The sequence below is a fragment of the Tyto alba genome, unplaced genomic scaffold, assembly GCF_018691265.1.
Source record: "Tyto alba isolate M040663 unplaced genomic scaffold, T.alba_DEE_v4.0 Super-Scaffold_40, whole genome shotgun sequence".
Lineage (NCBI taxonomy): Eukaryota > Metazoa > Chordata > Aves > Strigiformes > Tytonidae > Tyto > Tyto alba.
Window position 1 is genome coordinate 30452502 of NW_024881316.1, and position 21630 is coordinate 30474131.

Consider the following 21630-nt stretch of genomic DNA (forward strand, 5'->3'; position numbering starts at 1 on the left):
AATTTTATTCAAGAAATCAGAATTAATCCAATTTAAAAAAAAAAAAAAAAAAGTTTTACTAGAATCATTCCTGTAACTTTTATTTACTTTCTGCAGACAAAGTAAGGAAGAGTGAAAAACAAAGGTAGGTTGGAGGAAGACTGGGATAATGACTTTGTAGTTTTGCAGACTTTTACCACCATATGGCAGGGAAGAGAGCTGCCTTTCATGTCCCATTTTGGAGCTCTTACTAAGACACTGTAGTGGGACTTTATTTGGAATTCAGATTCAAACTACAAATTTTTCCAATCTGATCAGATGACCCTCAGCTGCAGGACACTCAGCTGACCTCAGTCCATTGTGTCCCCCCCTCCACAGAGAAACCCCAAGGCTACAAAAAATGTATGTCCTATGACAGATGTGTTAACCAAACTTTCACTTAATTGTGTAGATGTTACCCTGAGGATATCAACATAAAGAAAAATAAAGATTTGCCTAATGAGGAGATGACAGAATACAAAACACAAAAAAGTAGCAGTCACAAAAAATATTTACGTCTTTCTAAAATGCTACTGTGCCTAACAAGTCAAACTTTGTAAACACTGCACTAATCTTTAACAAAAACATTCTCAAAATTTATCCCAGTTACATTAGCAGAAAACAGATTTATAGTATAATTAGGGAAAAAGTAATTTATCATTTAATTTACCTCCCTTCTAGAACTGAACCATTAGAATTTTATAAAGAATAAATAAACAGTAGCTTAAGATGACAAAGGGATATATATTCTATTTAGATGTTAAATTATTTTCTGACAATAACTACTAACTGCTTTCATTAGAGTTAAAAAATAGTATTTTCCAGAAATGCAAGCAAGGCTGATAGAGGCCAGAGGTACTGGTCATATATGTGGGAAATGAAAAAATCAAATAGGTATCCAGTTACCAGAAAATTAGAAAAATAGTTTTAATTAAAAAGTTTGCTAGATCCCCTTTGACGATATTTTTTTTGTTGTTGGCTTTTTGCTTGTTTGGTTGGTTCGTTTGGTTTGTTTTGTTTGTTTGGGGGTTTTTTTGTTTGTTTTGTTGTTTTTTTTTGTTTTTTGTTTTTTGTTTTTTTTTAAGTAGTAAGATTCAGATATATTTGTTTGGAACTGAAAGAAAAAAAGTAATAAAGGTAAAATGGAGGTAAAATGAAGGTAAAAACTCTACAATATCAGGCATTGTAGAGTTAAACCTGACAAGTAAACAAATACAGCAGAGATTTATATAGAAACATAAGGAGTGGAATTAGCAACATGAACTGCAGAGAAATGAGATCCAGAACCACTGGAGGTGTTCAAAGGAGAAAGTAACATGACCATGACAGCAACAGTGGCAGAAGGCACTGAAGGAAACATGATCTAATCCCATTTCTACAGGAGTGAGGTCAGCAACTCAGCACATTGGTAAATCTATAATGTATCTTCTACCACTATTACTTCGTTCATCAAAGGCAAAATAAACCTTGCATGTTCCCATTTAGTATTTCCAGAACGAATACATTTCATACAGTCTTAATTTCCATTTATCATATGTTCAACACAATGTTGTCATGTCTGATTTCTCACCTTTACACTTCTTATTAAGTGAACATCTATCAATGTTGTTGATTAAGTTATTTTCATTTTCCACTTTTATTTCTTCACTTTCTTCAACCTAGCTTCTAGTTTACTCCTCTGTAAATACCAAGTAGCATCCCTTTTCTGGAAAGATTTTTTTAATCACCATTCTATATTTTATATTTTTTAATATTACCTCCCTAAATTCTTTCTCTTCAACTTAACCTAATTTTTTTTTTACTACTGATTCCAAATCTTCTAGTATCTTACACGTTAAAATGGTACTATGTGTCTACCTTCTACTTCCAATTACCTTCTCTGTTGGAGAATAAACTGTTGACTTTCAGGATCAGGTAGTATTATCCTACCAAGTTTCCACAAATCTACCTGCATCTATATAATAAGGATGGGAAGATTTTCTTTATCATCTTTCTGTACTACCACCTCTAGTCAGTAAACTGAATAACTCACAGGAAGTCAATTAAATATATTCAGTGTACCATATACATCATGTACACATATACATATATACATCTTGTATCAGGAATAACAAATTACAAACATGTTACCAATTATTTTGCTCATATGAAGACAACTTTTACAGTTTATTTTAGACAGGAGTGTTTACAGCATCCTTTGTAGAAGGGGGAATGTAAGACTCAAAAAACTATGCAGAAACACTGAAATGCAGAAAGAAACTGTATTATGGATGGGGTCCAAACTACTAATGCCTTTTTGTTCATTACTAAAGAACCATATTTCCAACACTAAGGTTTATGAAATAAAGACAGATAGACAGAAAGGCTGATAAAAAAAAAGTATTCTCTTGGTTTCATAGAAAAACAATAATAATTACTTTTCTTTCTTTCCAACTTTTAGTATACAAATTCAAAGACAAATTATTTCCATAAACAGCATGGCAAGACCATGCAAAACTGTTTATAGAACTGTCAAAATTTCAATTACATAAAGAACAAGATAACAAATATTCCTAAAATATAAGCTTCAAAAATCATCTATATAATCTTCTTTTTATAATGTAAAGATCAACTTTTACAATTATGAATATTTTTAATGCACATACATTTAAGAAAATATCATTACTCTTTGTCAAAATTTGTTCTGCAGACAACTCTGAAAACATATATACCTTGTAAAACACTAAGCACCATTTCAGAAAGAAATAGTACAAAGAAGCGTTTGAAAATTCTAGGACTTCTTTGACACCTGCTGGAAAAGTTTTGTCTGAAAGCACAAAAATTGATCTTTAACAGAGATACAAGAACGGGCCTTGATATCTCTCAGACACTGACTTTTTTAAAAAATAAATATACTGTATTATGTTTTATACTTACGTATTTTATACATAACTATGCAGTTACAAGTATTTTTATACAGTTACATATTCATATTTACTAATAATTATACATTTTACATTTATATATACTTATATTTTGATAAATCAAAGCCACTGAGAGGTGACAGGTTTTCTAAAATTACTCAGTGAATCATACATTTTCAGAACCATCTGGAATCCAGTACTTGAATTCTCATAAGAGAATTAGGCTTGCAAATATCCATTGGATCAGGAGATGCAAAACTTCAATTATTCCAGATGATTTGGCTTTAAAATATTAAATTCTGAACAATATTTCTAACTTTTGTACAATATTTCATCCCTGATTTCTACTTCAGTTGATCCTATTGGGAAAAAGATGGTCTGTTTTGTTCCACAGAATACAGGTAGGATGTACTTACTCAGCTGAAATTTTCACAGCTGAAGTGTACCTATTTGGTAATTTCAAGCCTTCTGTATTAATTATCTGACCGGTACATTACTACATGTACATGAAAACAAATCATAGTTCAGTTATCTCTTCTCACTCTTTTATTGAACTGAACAGAGTGCGTAGTTGAGTTTTATCTCAGGTTTACTACAGTTAGGCAAAGTCAAGCATGTGAAAATAAAGAATAAGAACCAAGTAGTATTTCTGCACAGTTGCTGACTATAGAAAGAAGCTTAGTGATCCTGAGTTAGTAGACCTTACGTATTTTACTACCAGATCCCCTCATACAAACACATCTTGTAACAAATACAGTCATCATGGACTTTAATAATTCATTGGGGATAGTCTGTTCAATATTATTTTCCTCCCATTTCATATGGATTAAACAATTTTGTTACTGAAAGACAATGCACATAAAAATGAGACCATGAAATGTAGTCAAACACACCTTGGAAAATAGGATAAGTGTCTGCACAAATTTATGTGATTTTTATTTTCCACCATTCTCCCACCTCCTTAGAGCTATTTGGACTGCATTTTTGAAAACTAGATGGGGAATTAAGCTTCTGAATTGCTTCCAAAACAATGAAATAGCGAAGTGACCATTTTTTTTTCTGTACAGCATTCAAGAAATGATCAATACTCCAAGACAAAACAGTGAAACTTTTCTACATGACACTACATAAGGTGGACTCCAGAGATTAGAGCTGAGAATCTATGACAATTTAATATTCAGCATTAGTCTTTTATACAGATAAAAATAACATTTTTGATGCCTTTTGTTTATTTGGATAATTCATACACTTGGTATGTTTGTTAAAAATGAGAGGAGTTAGTCTTAAAATATACGGGGTGCCTGAAGGCATAGAATTAATGACAAATCATATAGATACTTTTGTACTTTGTACTTGACCTAATTTTTCTCTTACAAATTTATACTGCATTCAGTGAGCGATTTAGTAGTAGTTAAAAAGCTTATATAAGTTACAAGCCACTGCAGACACAAGTCTTGGACTACCTGCTTTTAAACCACTTTTCAAAACACAAGCTTAAAAAGTACCTCTATGAAGGTTTCAGTGAACCTTTAAAGAAGTGACTTCCTAAACCTTTCAACATACTTTTAAGTTGCATATAGTAAACAGCACCTAGTAAAACATTTAAAATGTACTGCTTAAAGATATCTCCGTCTTATATTAGCAAATCTCAAAGCACCTACTTATAGAAACAAAGATTCAGTTGCTTCCACCTCATAAATTAATTTTACACATTTTCAAAGCAGTTTATCTCCTGATACAGTGAGTCAGATTAAAACAGAATCTCAGATTTAAACACATTCCCAGTAAAGAAGTTCAGTTACACATTGAAGCAAAAAGTGACATTCATTTAACTTACAGATATTTCAGATTTTCAAGGTCTTCAAATGCCCCACTAGGTATTCTTTTGATTTGATTGTTGTTTAGAAGCCTATAAAAAGAAATAAACAGCCATTTATTTCAACATACAGGAACAGGAGGGAAAAATAGTGTCATAGCAGGTGTAATGTAGCATTCAAAGGAGAATGTAAAAGAATAGCAAAACAATTTTTTTTTTCCCCTAACAACAATTGTTAAAAGAAAAAAAGTGACATGCTTACAGCTGCTCAGTCACTACCTTTCAGGAGAAAACTCTGAAAAAAAATAAACAGAAATAAAAATATTAAAAAAAAATCTAAAACCTGAAATAATGTGGCTTTTTGTAGGTGAAGAAGATGAAGGGGGAAAAATCTTGGTCTCAAGTCTACACATAGGTTTGAAATTGATAAAATCGATATATTAACAAAGACTTGTCACTAGGAGGTGCGTTAAAGTGACCTTTCCTAGATGCTTCTTAGCCATGTTCTGTGTTCTGGGTGCTTTACATCACAAAAGAAACACAACTGTGCATTCACAGATTTCCATTCATCCCTCATGCAGTGCTTTTATAAGGAAAAGGGAATCCAGATTTAATGAATCCTGGTTTTATTCAGGACTTGTGGATCTCACATCAGTGATTTGGACAGCTAAAACTTGAAGCTAGATATCTGACAGAAATTATAATTCAAAACTGGGGATCAACTGCAAACAGAGGTGTGATCAAAGGTGACTGGCAATAGGGATAGCTAGTAAAAATGTCTCAGTAGCATAGATTATACTTCTGGGGGAAAGTCTGTTCATTTATTTTGGTGTGAATATACAGTACAAGATGTCTCAATACATTTGTTGTTATTGCTTGCAGGGTAAATAGATAATAGTGATCCAAAGCTCACTGATATCACTACTATATTTCAGTTCACACACTACTTGTGTTCTAGAAAACAGTCAAATTTGCAATCATAAATTATGTACTTCTAAAAGTAAAAAATAACTGCCCATCTTAATTCCCCCTCATGTCTGCTCATCTATTAGAGAAGTGAAACATGCATGCATTTATTTCAAGTGACATTTGAAGGAATGACAAAGGAGATACTAAGGTAAAACTGTAATACACATACTATTTGCATTACTGTTTGTAAATAGGGCTTTTAGAAAAAACAGACTTTTCTTCACAAACATATATGATAACGAAGACCTCCATAAAAGGCAGCTCAGTAGGAACAAAACCTTCCAACTACTGTCAGTCCTGGCAAGCATATTAGAATAGTAAAGCTCAAAACATTAGTTTGCCAAATATTTTCTAACTCCAACATATTTGCACATCTGAGCCTTTTAACAGCTTTGGTGTAACTCCATGATTTATTATGTGATTGTCGTGGTTCGGGCTGGAACAGAGTTCATGTTCATTTTTGGTAGCTAGAAGAATGCTGATAGCAAATTGAGATTTCAAGGACCCTTTAACTTCCTCTGTCCTGCCTGTGCGCAGGCGCACAAGAAGCAGGGAGGGAACACGGCTGCAGCACCAGGCCCGGCTTGGCCGATATTCCATGTCATGTGACACTGTGTTTCAGGATCATTAGCCAGGAATGGGATGGGTGTTGGTCAGCGGGTGGTGAGCAATTGCATTGTACATTACCCATTTATACTGTCACTGTTTTATTTTATTACTATTATTAAACTGTTTCTATCTCAACCTGCAAGTCTCCCTTTGCCTCTCCAACTCCTTCCCCATTCCCAGGTGGGTAAGGGTGAGCGAGCAGCTGCGTGGCGTTTGGCTGCCGACCAGGCTCAAACCATGACGGTGATATTCCACCTCAGTCATTTGGCACAATTTGGAAAAAATGATATAGTAAAGGTCTGTATTTTCATACCTCCAATTAAAGTATGTTAATAAAATATTAGGATGTAAATACTTTTATTTTTTATTTTAATAGACATATACCTGGTTTTGCTTTCAGATACTTTGGGCCTAAACCTCACTTCCCTCACCTGTGTAAATACTGCAGCTGAAATTTGTGAGACTACTCACCTGTGATAAGTGAACAAATGTGGCACATTATCAAATCAATCATACTAAATCAAAAGGGAAAAGGGCCTTAGGGTTGAAAAAGAACTTACAGTGTGTTCAGATTTTTAAGCCGTCTAAACTCTCCAGGCTGGATTTCTTTAATCCTATTAAATCTCAGGTCTCTGTAGAATAAAGAAAGAAGAATCATGTTATAAAATTATTAAAAAGTCTATGTATTTTTTCATATGGAAAACCAAACTAAGCACAAGTCTTTTGTGACCACCGTGATCAGCCTCCAGCTTTTGACCAAAGGAGAAGGCAAAACAAATCTAAATGCTCTTTGACAAGTTTAAGCTGATGATTGACCAAATCCAACCTTGGCAGTCAATGCTGAAAGTTGTATCAAAGTTCAACCTGTGGTCATGAAGGATGTTCTCTTCTACAGTGAAGCAACTTGCAATGGGATGTTGAATTGTGATTCACAAAATTGAATTGTCCCTGTATTCTAAAAGCTGCTTGGAAATAATTGGGCTGGGTTTCTGTGCTGCATTTTTTGGTAGCAGGGTCAAGGGCTACAGCACTACTCCCTGTGAGAAGTTTCTCGAAAGCTCCCCCAGATCCAATTCAGACCCACCTCTGGCCAGGGCCAAGCCGATCAGCTGCACATCTGTGATAATGTATTTAAGAAGGAGAACCTGAGAGGGGATTGGGATTTGTGAGGAGGAGTTGGGAAGAAGATGCACACCCAGGTCAGTGGAAGGAAGAAGAAGGACATGGGGGAGGTGTACTGGAGCAGAAACCCCTGTATCCCATGGTGAGACGTCAGGGCCACCCACCCTGCCACACATGGAGGTCCGCAGTGGAGCAGACGCCGACCTGAAGCCTGAGGAGAAAGACACTCCAGGACAGGAACCTGAACTTAAAGGAAGCTGGGTCCCTGAGGGGAGAAGTGGTCCCCGCTTTTGTGATTTGGCACTGGGAGGATTGCAACACACAGGGGTGATCCATGCTGGAGTAGCTTGGGAACGGCTGCATCCCGTGAGGAGGACTCACTGTGAAGAGGTTCTTGGAGGACTGTCTGCAGTGAGAGGGGAGCCCCGTGGAGGAGCCACGTGGAGCAGGGGAGGAATGTGTGGCGTTCAACCCACCTCCCAAGAAGGAAGGAGCGGTGAGCTGACTGTAACCCCCATCCCCTGCCCCCTGTGCCGCTGGAGGAGAAGGTAGAGAGATTGGGAGCAGAGCTGAGCCCTGGGAGAAGGAAGGTGTGGGGGAGGTGTTTTTTGGATGTAGTTGGTGCTTTTCACTGTCCTCACCTTGTCTGTTAAGTGTTGTCTTTGTTAGCATTTGAATTAAAGTGATGCTTTATTTTTTATTCCCCTAACGAGTCTGTCTTTTGCCTGTGACCATAATGGGTGAACTACTCCTCCCAGTCCTTAGATGGATTCTTTGACCCATTTCTGCTCCATATTGTCCTTCCCATCTGATGGGAGAAGGGATGAGTGAGTGGCTGCATGGTGCTCAGTTGCTCTCTGGGCCTAAACCACAACAATAGTACAGTAAATAAAAAATACTTGTAAATAAACAGTTACAGAACAATTGGGATCAGAAAAAAACTCAGGAAAAAAGAAACAGTTTTCAAGACTGTTAAGCTACTCCATTCCTTTCTTTTGTGTAAAGAGGCTTAAGTGCCTTCTGTTGTCTTGCTTTTAAAGCCTGTAAATCCAGCTGCCCAAAGCTATTTATTTTCTTATTTAATTTTATTTTCTCTTAGCTTTTCATATGTTTTTACCATCTTCAGTTTCCTGTTAGATCTATAGCTTAATGAGAACTTCTCCAAGAAGTAGGAAACCAATTTCTCAAGCAAGATGGTGCAGAGTGAGCAGGGACAGGGAGTGAGGTGTCAGCAGTGTGGGGATGGGGGGGAACACAGTGCTTGTGCCAGCCTCACACCTCTGGTTGAAAGAAGGCAGCAGTGTTTTCCATCTCTGCCCACCTCTTGTCCTCCCCTTGCTCTGAGTCCCATGGTCTTGCTGCTGGCTTGAACTGGCCGTTGAGTTCCCAGAGGCTCAGAAACTGATTTAACCAACTCCTTGGGACCAGCAATAAACCCATTGACAGAAAAACAAACAAACAAAAAGCGGGAAATTATTTTCTGCTTGATTATCAAACTGAATGGGCTTCCTGGGGTGCCACACAGGTGAAAGAGGGACTGCGAGGAAAGATCAGGACCAGGGGAAAGGAAGGAGGACCGTGGGTCTGTCCTCTTCCATACCAGCAGACCAAGGACACTAGGACCTTCTAGTCTCTGGGAAGCAAATGGAAATTAAGTAAAATCTCAAAGTCTGTGATCACACTTATTGCACTGCCCTTCCTAGAACAGACACTGACCGATTGCTTTCAAAAAGTAGGACACAAACATGTCATAACGTCACTCTTTTAATCAAAACCAGTCCTGATTAAAACATAAATATGCACTGTGTTCTAACAGGTAATAGGTTATCAAGAAGTCTCTCTGGAATTCAGTATTTAGTCAAAGAAAATACAGAAAAGCAGACAAAAGGTCAGCTGCACACTAATCCCATATAACCCCACTGGCTGAGGTTGTACATAATGGGGGGTATAGTTGCCTGAAGTCTTTTGCAAAGAGCATACTTAAGCATCATTCCTCATGAATCAGCCCATCAGGGCTTATTCGGCTCTGGAATAATGGCCTCAGAAGGACTTTTTCTACATAAGTGGTTTAGGATGTGGCCTACTGTTCATTGTAAGGAAAGGATTAGACATGTGGTTCTGTTTGCATTACACTCCACTGAAATATTTGATCAGTGACTGGAATAAATGAGGGATGCAAACTGCTCTCCCTTATTTAGATGTGTAGTTAAACTGCCTGTAGACATGCAGGACAGCCCCCTTACTCAACTCCCAACTGAACTGAGGATTTCCAGATTTAGAAGCACAAATTGTCATAGCTTGAATTTGTTCTTTACAAAGGCACCTTCTTCAGCTAGAGCTAGTGTTATGTGCTGTTCATCACTCACTCACTCAAGAAATACTCACATATCACACATGAAACACACACGTCCATGATGAGAGAGATGATGCTGCTTACGAGTCACTGAATCTCAGGTGCTGAGATTTGCTAAACCAGCATTGAATGTTGTAGCCTTTACTGAGAGAAGAGACGGCAGATCCCTCTGTAAGCATCACTGGACATGACATTTCACTTTACTGAGAGCTTTTTCTAGATTATGTGAAAGTTTATTGTGTTTCAATGCAGCATTTTATTTTTGATTAAAATAATCAAAAGTGCAAAAATCCAATATTCATGAATGGAATATTGAAAACTATTTTTCAGAAGCCTGAAAATACCATTACACCTAGCAATATCTAGCTTCTAAACAACACAAGGCTTCTCAAATTGATTTTTTTTTTAAAGTTCCACAATTAAAAATAGGTCTTTACCCAAAGTAGGCATAGACAGAATGCAGAATGTCTTTTCAGATATAAAAGAATATACATTCATCCATAAGGAAAGCAAGCCTATTCCCTACAGTGAAGCAAAACCAATAAGTACATAAATTTCATGAATGCAATGAAGGAGCCAGTCCTCTGAGTCAGCATCAAAATGAGCACACTAGATGTGTCAAACCTATTCTGCAATAACTCACTAGGATAACTAGGGATTAGCAACACCAATAAAAATAATTTATATTATTTTACTATCGTTGCATATAGTGATATTTTATCCCAACTCCAAACACTATTGTCCTTCTCATATGAAGTTTTTAAGACTAAATAATTCATCATGTATAAAACACTAACCATTCATTTTCTTCTTAAAGGTATTGAAAAAGAGCCATAATAAAACACATCACCCAAATTTTCTCTAGAGCCCAGTGCATCTGATATCTGTAAGTAAAATGTTTCATAGAAAGCTATGATGACAACAGTACACTTTCATACATTTCATAAAGATCAATTCTATGTTTTGTTTAAAGTTTTGGAGAAAAAAACAATGTTAATTTTACTAAAATGTAGGATTATGATTTTGGTACATTCCTTCAAAGGGAAATTTCATTAATTTTTCAGCACTAAATTCCCCCAAATAAAGAGTGAGGCAGATCACAGGTGCTGCTCAAAATAAAGAGCACACAACCTCTTTTTGTTGTCTAAAATAATATAATTATACTTCATGAGGCACTTCTTGTACACAGAAGATAAAAGTTGTTAAGTCATAATCACTGTAGATTTCTCAAGAAGAAATTCTGTCAAACTGTCTTAATTTCCTTATATAACAGAATAATAAACCAAGTGGATAAAGGAAATAGAGTATACATTGCATACATTAAAGAGTTTTGATACAGGCCATTCACATCAACAAACCAGAGAAATATGCTATAGAGGAAATCTCTGTAAACGAAGTGTTCAACTGGTATGAAAAAAGAGGATTAGCAAAGACTTGTTATTGAAATGAAAAGTTGTATCGAGTAGAATTGGGCAGAAATCTGACATAAGGTATTAAATATTTTAAGACTAGGTTGATAGAAGACAAAATAAGCTTATGAAGTTTGCAGATATTGGCAAATTTGGAGTAGTTGCAACTATTCTGGAAGATGTTTGCAATTCGAAACAAGCCTTAAATTATAAATCCCTGAGAAGTGGAAATAATTAACTGAACTGCAATGAGACAGGGAAGAATCAGCCAGCCACCAGTTCTTTCAAAGCCAATTAAGGTTTCAGCAGATGATGAAAAAAAAATTTAAAAGGCCTCAGTCACCTCTGTCATACCACTGTAGAAAAAAAAAAAATATTCATACTAAACAGGAGCACCATTTCTGGGGATTGAAATATCATCCTCCCATGGTACAGACCCCATGTCCAGCTTATGAGAACTGACAGCATTTCAGGGGAGAAGAGAAGAGCTCAGAGCAAAAGCATAACAGCAACCTGAGCGCAGGGAAACCTCCCCTTGGAGAATGAAGGGCAGGAATGAGGACTGAAAAATTAGTAAGCTCAAGAAGGCCATTATGATCCAGATCTTCAAAGACATTTTGTGTTGTTGAAATAACGTGTGGCTAATCAGCACGATGAGGTTTCTTGTCCCTTTTTTTTCAGACTGATTCCTGGCCAACCATGCTGCCACATGACTTTTTACTCACAAAAGCCTGTTCCCTGACCATTCATTTCTCTTTCCCCTTTTTTCATTGTTCCCCATTTTGCTCTCACAAACTGACTGCATCCTGGCTGTATGCTGTGCTTTGGAGCTCAGCGAGCCCGACTTCCACTGTCCGGCCAGCGTGCACCAAAAGGCGAAAACAAACAACAGACTGAGGGAGTCCACCCCAGTTGCTGATTGTAATTTTTCCCCTTCCTAATCTCTAAATAATAAATGAAACAACCAATAAAAATTATGCAAACACTTATGACGATGGCATGGAATTTTAGGGTTCTATAATAACTTTTGCATAATAAATCAAACCTGTATGTCATGCATTTAGCTTTTCAAATAAAAATCTAGTACCTTTAACACCTAATTCAGATTGTCTCTTTTATTAAGTGTTTCACAGTAAAAATATTTACTCCTTAAAAGACAACATAAAAATACTCCTAGACAACATAATAATACTTTTAAGGATGAGTATGCGACAGCTGCTTTCTTGTACTGAATTATCTTAGCTTGTGGTCCTGTACCTATGCATCTTCCTTCAGAGAAATTGTGCCTGACCTCCCAAAATACTCTTCTAACAGTGTTATCTCTTAGTTCTTGTTCTCAAACACAGCCACATGTATATACATATGTAAAAAAAAGAAGAGCCATTACAATGAAAATGAACTTTCCCTTCTACATAAAGCCCTAAAACTTGTTTGTCAATTCACATAAACATCCTGAATACTAATGGTATGATTTTCCTCCTTCTTCCAACCTTCCACTGCTTAACAATTTAAGTTGTAAGAATATACTTCAGCCATACAGATTTACACAGAAGGTAAATCCATTGCTTTGAAGCATTACATCTCCCCTGAATAACACAAACAAAACAACAACACGTCAAAGATGCCTAGTTAAACCGAATACTCCCAGGATTATTCTCCTGGCACCGTGTCGTGTGCTCTGTGCTATTTCATGGAGCGCGACCAGGAAGCATTCGGCAGAATGCAAGGCTCCGTGGGCCAGGACCGTGCCAGGGAGCACGCTGACAATTTAGCAACTGGACGTCCATTCCAGAAGGTCGGGGTCCCACCGCACCCCAAACAGCTGTGGGGCAGGAATCGTGCCAAGCAGCACGCAGCAAGGAGCGTGCACCTACACAGTTGCTTAGCAGGCTTCCTCTGCGCCTTATGTGAAAAAAGTTTTATGGAAATCTGTAAGATCTAGATGGATGGCATACAAATAAATATAATATTTGTATGTTTTCTTTTCTGTGGCAAAGCAAATGAGAACTGTGCTGCAGACACTTTTTGTCTAGATGAAAATAAATTCTGTTCTTAATAAATTCTTTGTTTGAACTGACTGTGTCCACTTGTCTCCCCCCCTTAAACTGCCCGTTCTTAACATCAATAAACTGTTTCTAATTTAGCACTGAAAATTAACCTCTAACAATACTTCTGTCTAATTAAACACAGTGAAAACTTCTAAATATATAAGTATCAAAAATCATTATGCAGTTGTTACTGTCCCATGCAATCCAATGCTCCCACGGGCAGCTCCTGGCATTGCAGAACACCCTAATTAAAGTTTGCACTGACAAGTGAGCAGTAATGAAAATTGGGTTCTCTGTTAACACATCCTGATGAGGCAAGGCAACATTTGGGCATATAAATTCATTGCAAGTTTATAAAATAATTGTTTCTAAAATAAATAAAGCATTTAATATTAAAAGGCATTAATAACTATTTGGAATATAAAAATCACACAGGATACACATCAAACAATGCAGCTTTCAAATAAATTGACATTAAACATCAAGCAACTTACAAGAAAAGTCAATTGAAGAGGTTTCATATCTCTCTCTTTGAAATACTTAAATCTCTTTTAGGGAAGGGACTGGTTTTACTCAGAACAAGCCATGCACTGAAATTAAAACTGTAATTTCTTTATTAAAAATATATTAAGTGCAGTTTTCCTTTGTTCTTTTGTTTTCTAATTATTGCAAAGCAACATACAGGCTGAAAACTTAAGCCTTTACTTTTCATTAATTTTGTAAAAGATCAGACCTGGTGTACTTCAATAATCTGAATTCAGATTCCTTTTTGAATATGTTTGACTTTTTAAAATTCTGTTGCTTCGTAAAACTAAGAAAAATCAAACTGATTTAAAGTAGGGCTGCCAAGACAATGTCATGCACCCGTCATGCACCTCAAAAGGTGGCAGCCTGCGGATCAAGTTGTGGATACTCAACACCAAAACAGATCACCCCTAGTCATCACCCCACTGATGATAACCTATACGATGTCAAGTAATAAGCACTCACTAATCAGCAGCTAATACATAAGCTGTTGTCCTAAGCAGGGCAAATGGGCACATTCTTTATGAAGAACTGCTGGAACAGCAGCAGGACAGAGGACACCTGGGCTTCTCCTCTGCTTGCTCCACCCCAGCCATCTCCTTCTCATCTCTGTCTCCAGATTGGTACCCTGGCACTTATTAGGCCTTGGAGGACTTCCCTGAGACCCCTTCACCGCTATAGAGAGAGTATATAGAAAATGGCTTTCCATTTTTTCAATTTTAATTTGTGTCTGAAAAAAATATCATGACACAAAAGTGTTATATTAAGATCTAGGATCTGATATGTTAAGATCTAGGACAATAATATGTTAAGATTAAGCATTATATTTGCCAGCCTACCACTTTCAGATATAATAGATTATAAACCACATTCATACATTCATGATAGGAAACACTACATGAAAATCAGACTAAGTGAAACAAATAAAAATAACTGAAAAAAGTAGGGCTTGCATGTTTCCCCAAAACCAGTATCCATCAAGACAGAATAAAGCCAAAGCATCAGATTTACCATTAGCAAACTAGAACAATGAACTTAAACTCAAGTTTAGAAGATCTGCATTTGTATTAGCCTATCGTATTGAAAGCATCTGATTTCATACTTTAAATTGAAAATATTTGTATATCATTTAGCTTTGTACGAGAAAAAAGCAATGTGGATGAAATCAACATAGTCGTATAAAACACTGATGTTTGAAACATGATGTTGACACATTTAATGACTTCTATTATCAGTCTTCATTAAAAAGAAAAATCATGAAGCATTTACCAATTAAATCAAATCTTGATTTTTTATTAGCAGTAAAGGTATCTCATTACCTTGTTTCAAGGGTTAACCAGTACTTCAGCATTGATTTAAGACATGAACAAACTTAAATTCAGCGATATGTCCTCAGATAACCAAAATCACCACAGCAGGAAAACTGAAATATCTGAAAGGATACTACTGTCTTAAATATCTTAAAAACCTGAAAGGTTTTCAAATGCTAAGTGTGGATCATAAAATAACAGGCCTTGTGCCCAATGCTCTGCCCCAAAGGTAGACACTTTTAAAAGGTCCAATGAAAACTATTTAAAGCCAAAACTCTAGCTCTGTATGTGACTGTAAACTGTATGGTAATATAATCTTTATTAGTTGACAAATTAAAAGGAGACAGTGGCTTTGGTTTGGTAAGAATCAGCAAGAATAAAGCAAACTATTTTCAAAGGATGAATTTTTCATTGTTATAACTTTCTGATATTGTGAAATATAAAAAGTCCAAAAAAGATATCTATGTGAAAGACAATGCACTCATTCGTCTTATTAATCTGTAAGGCTAGTTATGAAATGTTGATCGACAAAAAGAACTAAGAAAACAGAAAAATAACAATGCCTTCAACTGTGTGATAAATACTGAATCTGGGAAAAAGTGCAAACTGGTTCATCTCCTTTTCCTTTTAAAAAAGGAAGGAGCAATTTAATAGGTAAAAATTAGACTTGTAGATCTATAAGATTTAATAGGTTAAATTAATAATACATGTTAAAAAATGACCATTGCATTTATCATTTGTTTAGCTCTCTTCAGATGTTTTAATAAGGTAGGAATTACCATAACTGCATCACTTTGCCATTGGCAAATTTAAAAGAACAAAAAAAGTGAAAAACATTAATTATTTCTAACTGTTGAAGATTAATACTACCCAGCAGAAATAACCTATACCATAAATGCCAAACTACTATGTTTCTCGACACAGAACAAAAGATTTGCAAATGCCAGCAAGACTACATTGCTTATGTCTACTTTATTCTTATTCTTTTTTTATTCAAGGTCATCCCAGCAGGAAATGAAAAACAGCCATCAGCATAGTAAAAACATTCAAACAGAGCAGAGCATGAAAATTGCACAAAAGAGGTTATATAATCAAGTCAGTGCAGTAACTGGATGATGTCAATGGCACTTTAATGCTGCTTTAACTACTGCCCTGTAAAAAATGTGACACTTTGTTGAACAAAGAGAAGGCCACCACTTTAAAAAAATAAAACCAAACCCCACTTTCAGCTATAGCACTACATACAGTAATCCTCATTGCTAGCAGCATAACATTTTCTAGACTACCAGAGGAACCAAGAGGTTTGGGTTTTTTGTTTTGCCTGGTTTTAAGATTTAGCCCTAGTGATTCTTTTACAAACAAAATTACATCGTTCTCCTTTTCCTTGGCAATTCATTTTCTGACTCAATTCTTCCCCAGTCTAATTACTAGATAGAGCATGTGATTTTCTCTAATTTACATTGAGAGATCTTTATTATCTGTACATCAGCACTCAGTACATAAAATAAAGCCACTGAATTTTTATATGGGAAACTAAAACATTATTCTTACATGGTGAGTGGTTATCATAGTCAGTAATATTTAGTATACCATAATTCTAGTAACAAAAGTAAATAATAGGATAACAAAAATATTGAAATCTGTAGAATAGGATGCAGAACATTTGGCAGTACTCACCTTGATCATAAAACCATGCTTATGAAAATATAAAGAATTAAATCTGAATGATGTATCAATTATCTGATTAAAATAATAGCTGATTTGCACAAATATGTTGAAAGGGACTTTGATTTTATAAGTCTTAAAAAATATAATCAGGTACAGTTTTGGTGAATGGAGAGTTTATGATAGAGCCTTCTCCAAGAGCTAAGGATTTGTTTTAACTAACAATTATTTTGTCATTAGAGTTGAAAGGAAAACATTTAAATGTGAACTCAATGAAAAGCAATACAGTATTGTCTTACTAAGTCTGTAGATCCCTCTGCTGCCCTTGTTGCCAATTTTTCCAACCAGCTATGCAGTGCCATTATTAGGACTCAAGCGGGATTTCCTAGTTCAAAGTTTTAGGCATGTAGGCTTAATTATCAAGAATTATACATGGAAATTTTACTCTGGCATGATCATGGCTCTTTTTTTCATCCACCTTCAGAGTCTTTCAAAATCCATCCACTACAGAAATACTATATTTTGAAATTAGAAATGTTTTTATATAATTGTTTCTAATTCTCGTGCTATCTTAAAAAAAAAAAAAAAAAAAAAAAACAAAAAAAAAACACAACAACAACAACAAACAAACAAAAAACCCCACCCAGGCAATCAAAAAACCCTCCTTTTAACAAGTATGGGTATAATTCAAAGAGATGCAGTGCTATTTCTGTGGTCTGAAGAAATAGTAAGAGAAGGCAAAATCTGTCTTTATTCCTCTCAGCGGAATTTATTTTTAAAACCAAATAATGAAAAGGTTGTTGACAGTACAGGCATATGATCCATTACTGATTATTTTTGATAGAAATATCCTTGGGAAAATGCTGCTTTCCTGTCCTGCAGTTGTGTCATGCTCAATGAAATAGGGCACGATAGCCGTGCATGAGTGCTGTGCTAACAGAAATACATGATGGTTAAGGTCTTGGATCAAGCAAAGAGTGAACTAATGGTTGGCACAATCTATATTGTAAAGAGCTACTGATACATCAGAATATTTTTAGAGGATTAGTGACAGTTGGAGATGCAACTTCTCAGTTTCCTTCTCAATAATCTTGTTTCAACTGTATTTTTCAATCAAAAAATAAGTTTCTCCTCTATGGCATGTTAAAGAAGACACCAAAAAGGGAAGCTGACTAGTTTATCGCATACCATGAACCACTGAAACAAATGCAGTAATAGTTTCATTTGGTTTTGTAGTTAACAGTCATGTGAATTACTACTGTGAAAAACCCCACAGAAATACTGCTTTTACCCTGTAGTCATATATTAGGTTTTTTTCCCTTCTATCTACCATTTTGCAAAATAAATAATGTTTCTGCACTTCACTGTCTCACAGGGATGCTTATAAGTCTACAGTCTATATCCTTGAAATATTGATATCCTCAGAAGAAAGAACTGAAAGCCAGAAAGAAACATTATCATCCCCTGACCTCCCACACAGGACAAGGCACACACCAATAGAGAAGCTGCTGTCTTAAGGCAATTGCTGTCAGAGCTGAACCATCCCTTTGAGAAAAATAAAAAACTGTGATTCAAAAGACCATGAATCAAGCAAAACCTAATGACTTGCTAGTCATTCTAATAGTTAACTATATTCACTGTTAAAAATGTGATAGTCCCACCCTGCTTCCAGGTGGAGCAAGTTAATCTTCAGCTTCTGCTCACTAGAAGTAAACAGCTGTAAATGAGGAGTAGCACTGACCCATTTTTCTCAAAACAGGTCCAGAGGAGCTAAGCATTGAAGCTCATGTGTTTTTTTTTTTTTCTTAAAGATTTAAAAATAAATAAATAAAACAATCCCAAAACTTCAAATATGGGTGGGCAGGAAAAAATACAATTCTTTGTAATTTTCCTGAATTTGTTCTATGGCAGATTAATTATTTTTTTTCTTTACTGTTAGGAAGATGGATGCAGGTGCAATGAAAGTAAATGAGTGTGCATATTCGTAAATGAAAATACGCATTGATACAGAAGACTCGCCTGTGTTTTACCAGAGTGCCACAGGTCAGATCGCTTCTCAAGCCTCCTTCTAGCTCTGACACTTCAGTCCCTCTCCCACAGGAGTGCCCAGCTGGGTATAGACCGCACTGGGCGAGTACCAGTGCAGAGCTGAGGGCAATGAGCTCTTAGCCACAGAAGATCCTACAGCTGAAAACAGGGATATGAGTGAGCACTGGGAAAGAGGTAACAGACTGAGCAGGTAAACCAGTATACTAGTATGGAAGTGTGATTTCCCCATCAGTGCAGTTCTGGGGGCTTTTTTTAACTCAGGGCAGGAAGCCTCATTGATGTAGTTCCTGTGAGCCTGCATTATATTTGTTATACCAGTAAATGACATCTAGCATCTGCAATGTCAATGACCTTATTAAAGAATGCCCATTTTGTCTCCTTCAGTCCAAAAAGAAGTCTTGCAATGCACGATCAACATCAAGCCAAAGGATGTGGAAATTTGAAGGAATTACTGCATCTAAAAATAACATCTAAATTTGACTCAAAAGCCTTTATTCATTGTAAATCTATGCGTCACTCTTCCCTCTCTACTAGGCGGATTTTATCAGAACGTATTTCCAACCATTATGTACTTTTCAGCTATTTCCAATACAGAGATTGACATATAAAATTCAAACAGACTCGAAGGTGTTGCTTGAATTTATCCGGATACTTGTTCTCATAGAATACCAAGGACATTTTACTTATAATATAGAAAACACTACTGGCTTGCATAAAGACTAAAACCAAACATTCAGGTACTCTATCACTTGGCTGCAGACCGGCTTCCTGGATTCAGACAAAGCAACAGCTCTTCCTTCCACTTTATGGAAAATCCCAAATCACTCCACTGAAAAGGCTGCAGCTCTTGGAATCATATTTTCTGCTTCCTGAGGTTAACAACAGGCTGCCAGAGCAGATAAATTAGCTAATTTCTTGCTCTGCCTCCAGGTCCTCCTGCTCCTGGCAAAGCAAACTCAGAACAAGAACTGGGAGTGAGGGGGCTGCGTTAGTATTCCTCCGATATTTATCTCCTCATTCCTCAGCAGTGCAGACAGCCTCAGCACCGGCATCTGTGCATTCCGGTCTCCTGGGAGAAGACAAGCTGCTTTCTGCTTGTGAAGAGCAATGGGAACAGCTACTAGAAGACATTCAATCTTAAAGTACCCAACTGAATGACTTGCAGGGAAGGGAATCTCTGGGATCTGAGATCATTTCTTCCTTTTTCTTCTTGCTATGTCCATCCTAACATCAGTATCAAAATTATAAGCAGAAAATAATTAAAGACATTTTAGAGCTACTACACATTTCCCACTCCTGATTCCTACTCACTAGGGAATAAGTTATCTTACAGAATGAATTAATAAATAAAATATAATAATAAATATTATGATTTATGTATTTTAATCATATCCAACAACATGTAGAATCAATCAACAACCATCTTGTTTTAACTCACGTGCCAAAACTAGGATTGAACTAAAGAAAATGCCTACAACATCTTTCCCTGTATGCTTATTTTCTTCTTTCTCTACTTAAAGTAAATCTGGATAAATATAAAGACAGGTAAAAAAGCTTGGAAAACTGGATTGCTGCAAATTACAAAAGTTTCTAAAATTTCCAGGTAAGCGTTACTAGTCCTGTGTGTGTTTGTCAGTTATTTAAAATTCCAGTGGCCTCAGGAGATCACATCTATTTTGCTTTAAGTCTTGCACCTACTTCCTAGCATTTCTAATATTGGCAGTATTAAGTCAACAATTAATTAGAAAGCTCTTTTTACTATCTCTGTAATTATTTCATCACATTAACACAGTACTAATAATACCAGAAAAAAAGCACGAAACACTTTCCGACTGAAAATGTTTTTACACACTTACATGTTGTTCCTAAGGCCAAAAAGTTAATTTCTGAGTATAAGACAAGACAATTCTGTACTACTTAAGTCTTCACAGTTTAATGTCATTTTTAAAGTAATAATTCAATCTGATTTTTCCATTTTGAACACTTTTCAACTTACATCCTTGTTTTCATCACCCCTTATCAGTTACAAAGTAGCTATCACTCAGGCCATATAAATACCATTTCGGCCATATGGAGAGCAAATTCACAGGCTCCCCAGTAACACATTACAGCTATCACGGACTCTCCAAGTGTCTTTCCTAGTGTTTAAAGAAAAAGGAAAATGCTTTCAAGCATGTGTGTATGCAAAAAATGGGGAAAAGTTAAAACACTTTATTAATCTTGCCAAAGTAGAATAGAAAAAAAAAAATAGAAATATCTCAAAAAAAATATTATAAATATCTGTAAAACGTTAAATTAAATACAGACCTGTCTTTTAGGTAAATCAGATGTTTTCATACGTGGAAGATTATTTAAAAATTAGTTCAGAAATGTCAAAATTCTAAACATTTCCAAAGACAGACATTTGCCTCCGCTGCTGGGTGGGAGCAGCATGCTGGGGGAAGCGGGGAGCCGGGGGCTGATGGCTCGAACTCCCCGGGCAAGGAGGGAAAGCAGAAAGGGACTTCTGCAAGAAGGTCTCAGCAGGGGCATTTCCAGTCTTCCCTGTGTGCACAACCTGGCCCTTTAAGTTGTGTCACACACTTGGCTTATTTTTAAGGCTGTCCCTGAGGGCAGGCCTGTTTCGGTGGGGCCCCAGGGGCCGGTTAAGAGGTTCCCTAAGGAAGCAGTTCTCCCCCCCCCCGCCAGGCCACCTTTTCACCCGGGCTAACACGAGTGGCCACGGACATCACAGGCCACAAAATCAGGGAAATGATTCAAGTGAAACCAAATGGTTTTCCCTTGTTTATTTTCCAGCTCACTCTCAGAACTGACTGAGAAGACCCAGGGCAGGA

At 36.4% G+C, this 21630-nt stretch overlaps 1 protein-coding gene across 2 annotated transcripts in view; it reads right to left on the minus strand.

The window, feature by feature from the left end:
* PXDN (peroxidasin) overlaps window positions 1-21630 on the minus strand; it is an 89725-nt gene that overhangs the window by 53727 nt on the left and 14368 nt on the right. For both annotated transcript variants that reach the window (XM_042803524.1, XM_033009848.2), the window contains exons 2-3: window positions 6876-6947; window positions 4759-4830 (exon numbers count right to left, since the gene is read on the minus strand). In XM_042803524.1, the coding sequence (XP_042659458.1) occupies window positions 4759-4830; window positions 6876-6947 (144 nt within the window). The remainder of the gene's footprint in view (window positions 1-4758; window positions 4831-6875; window positions 6948-21630) is intronic.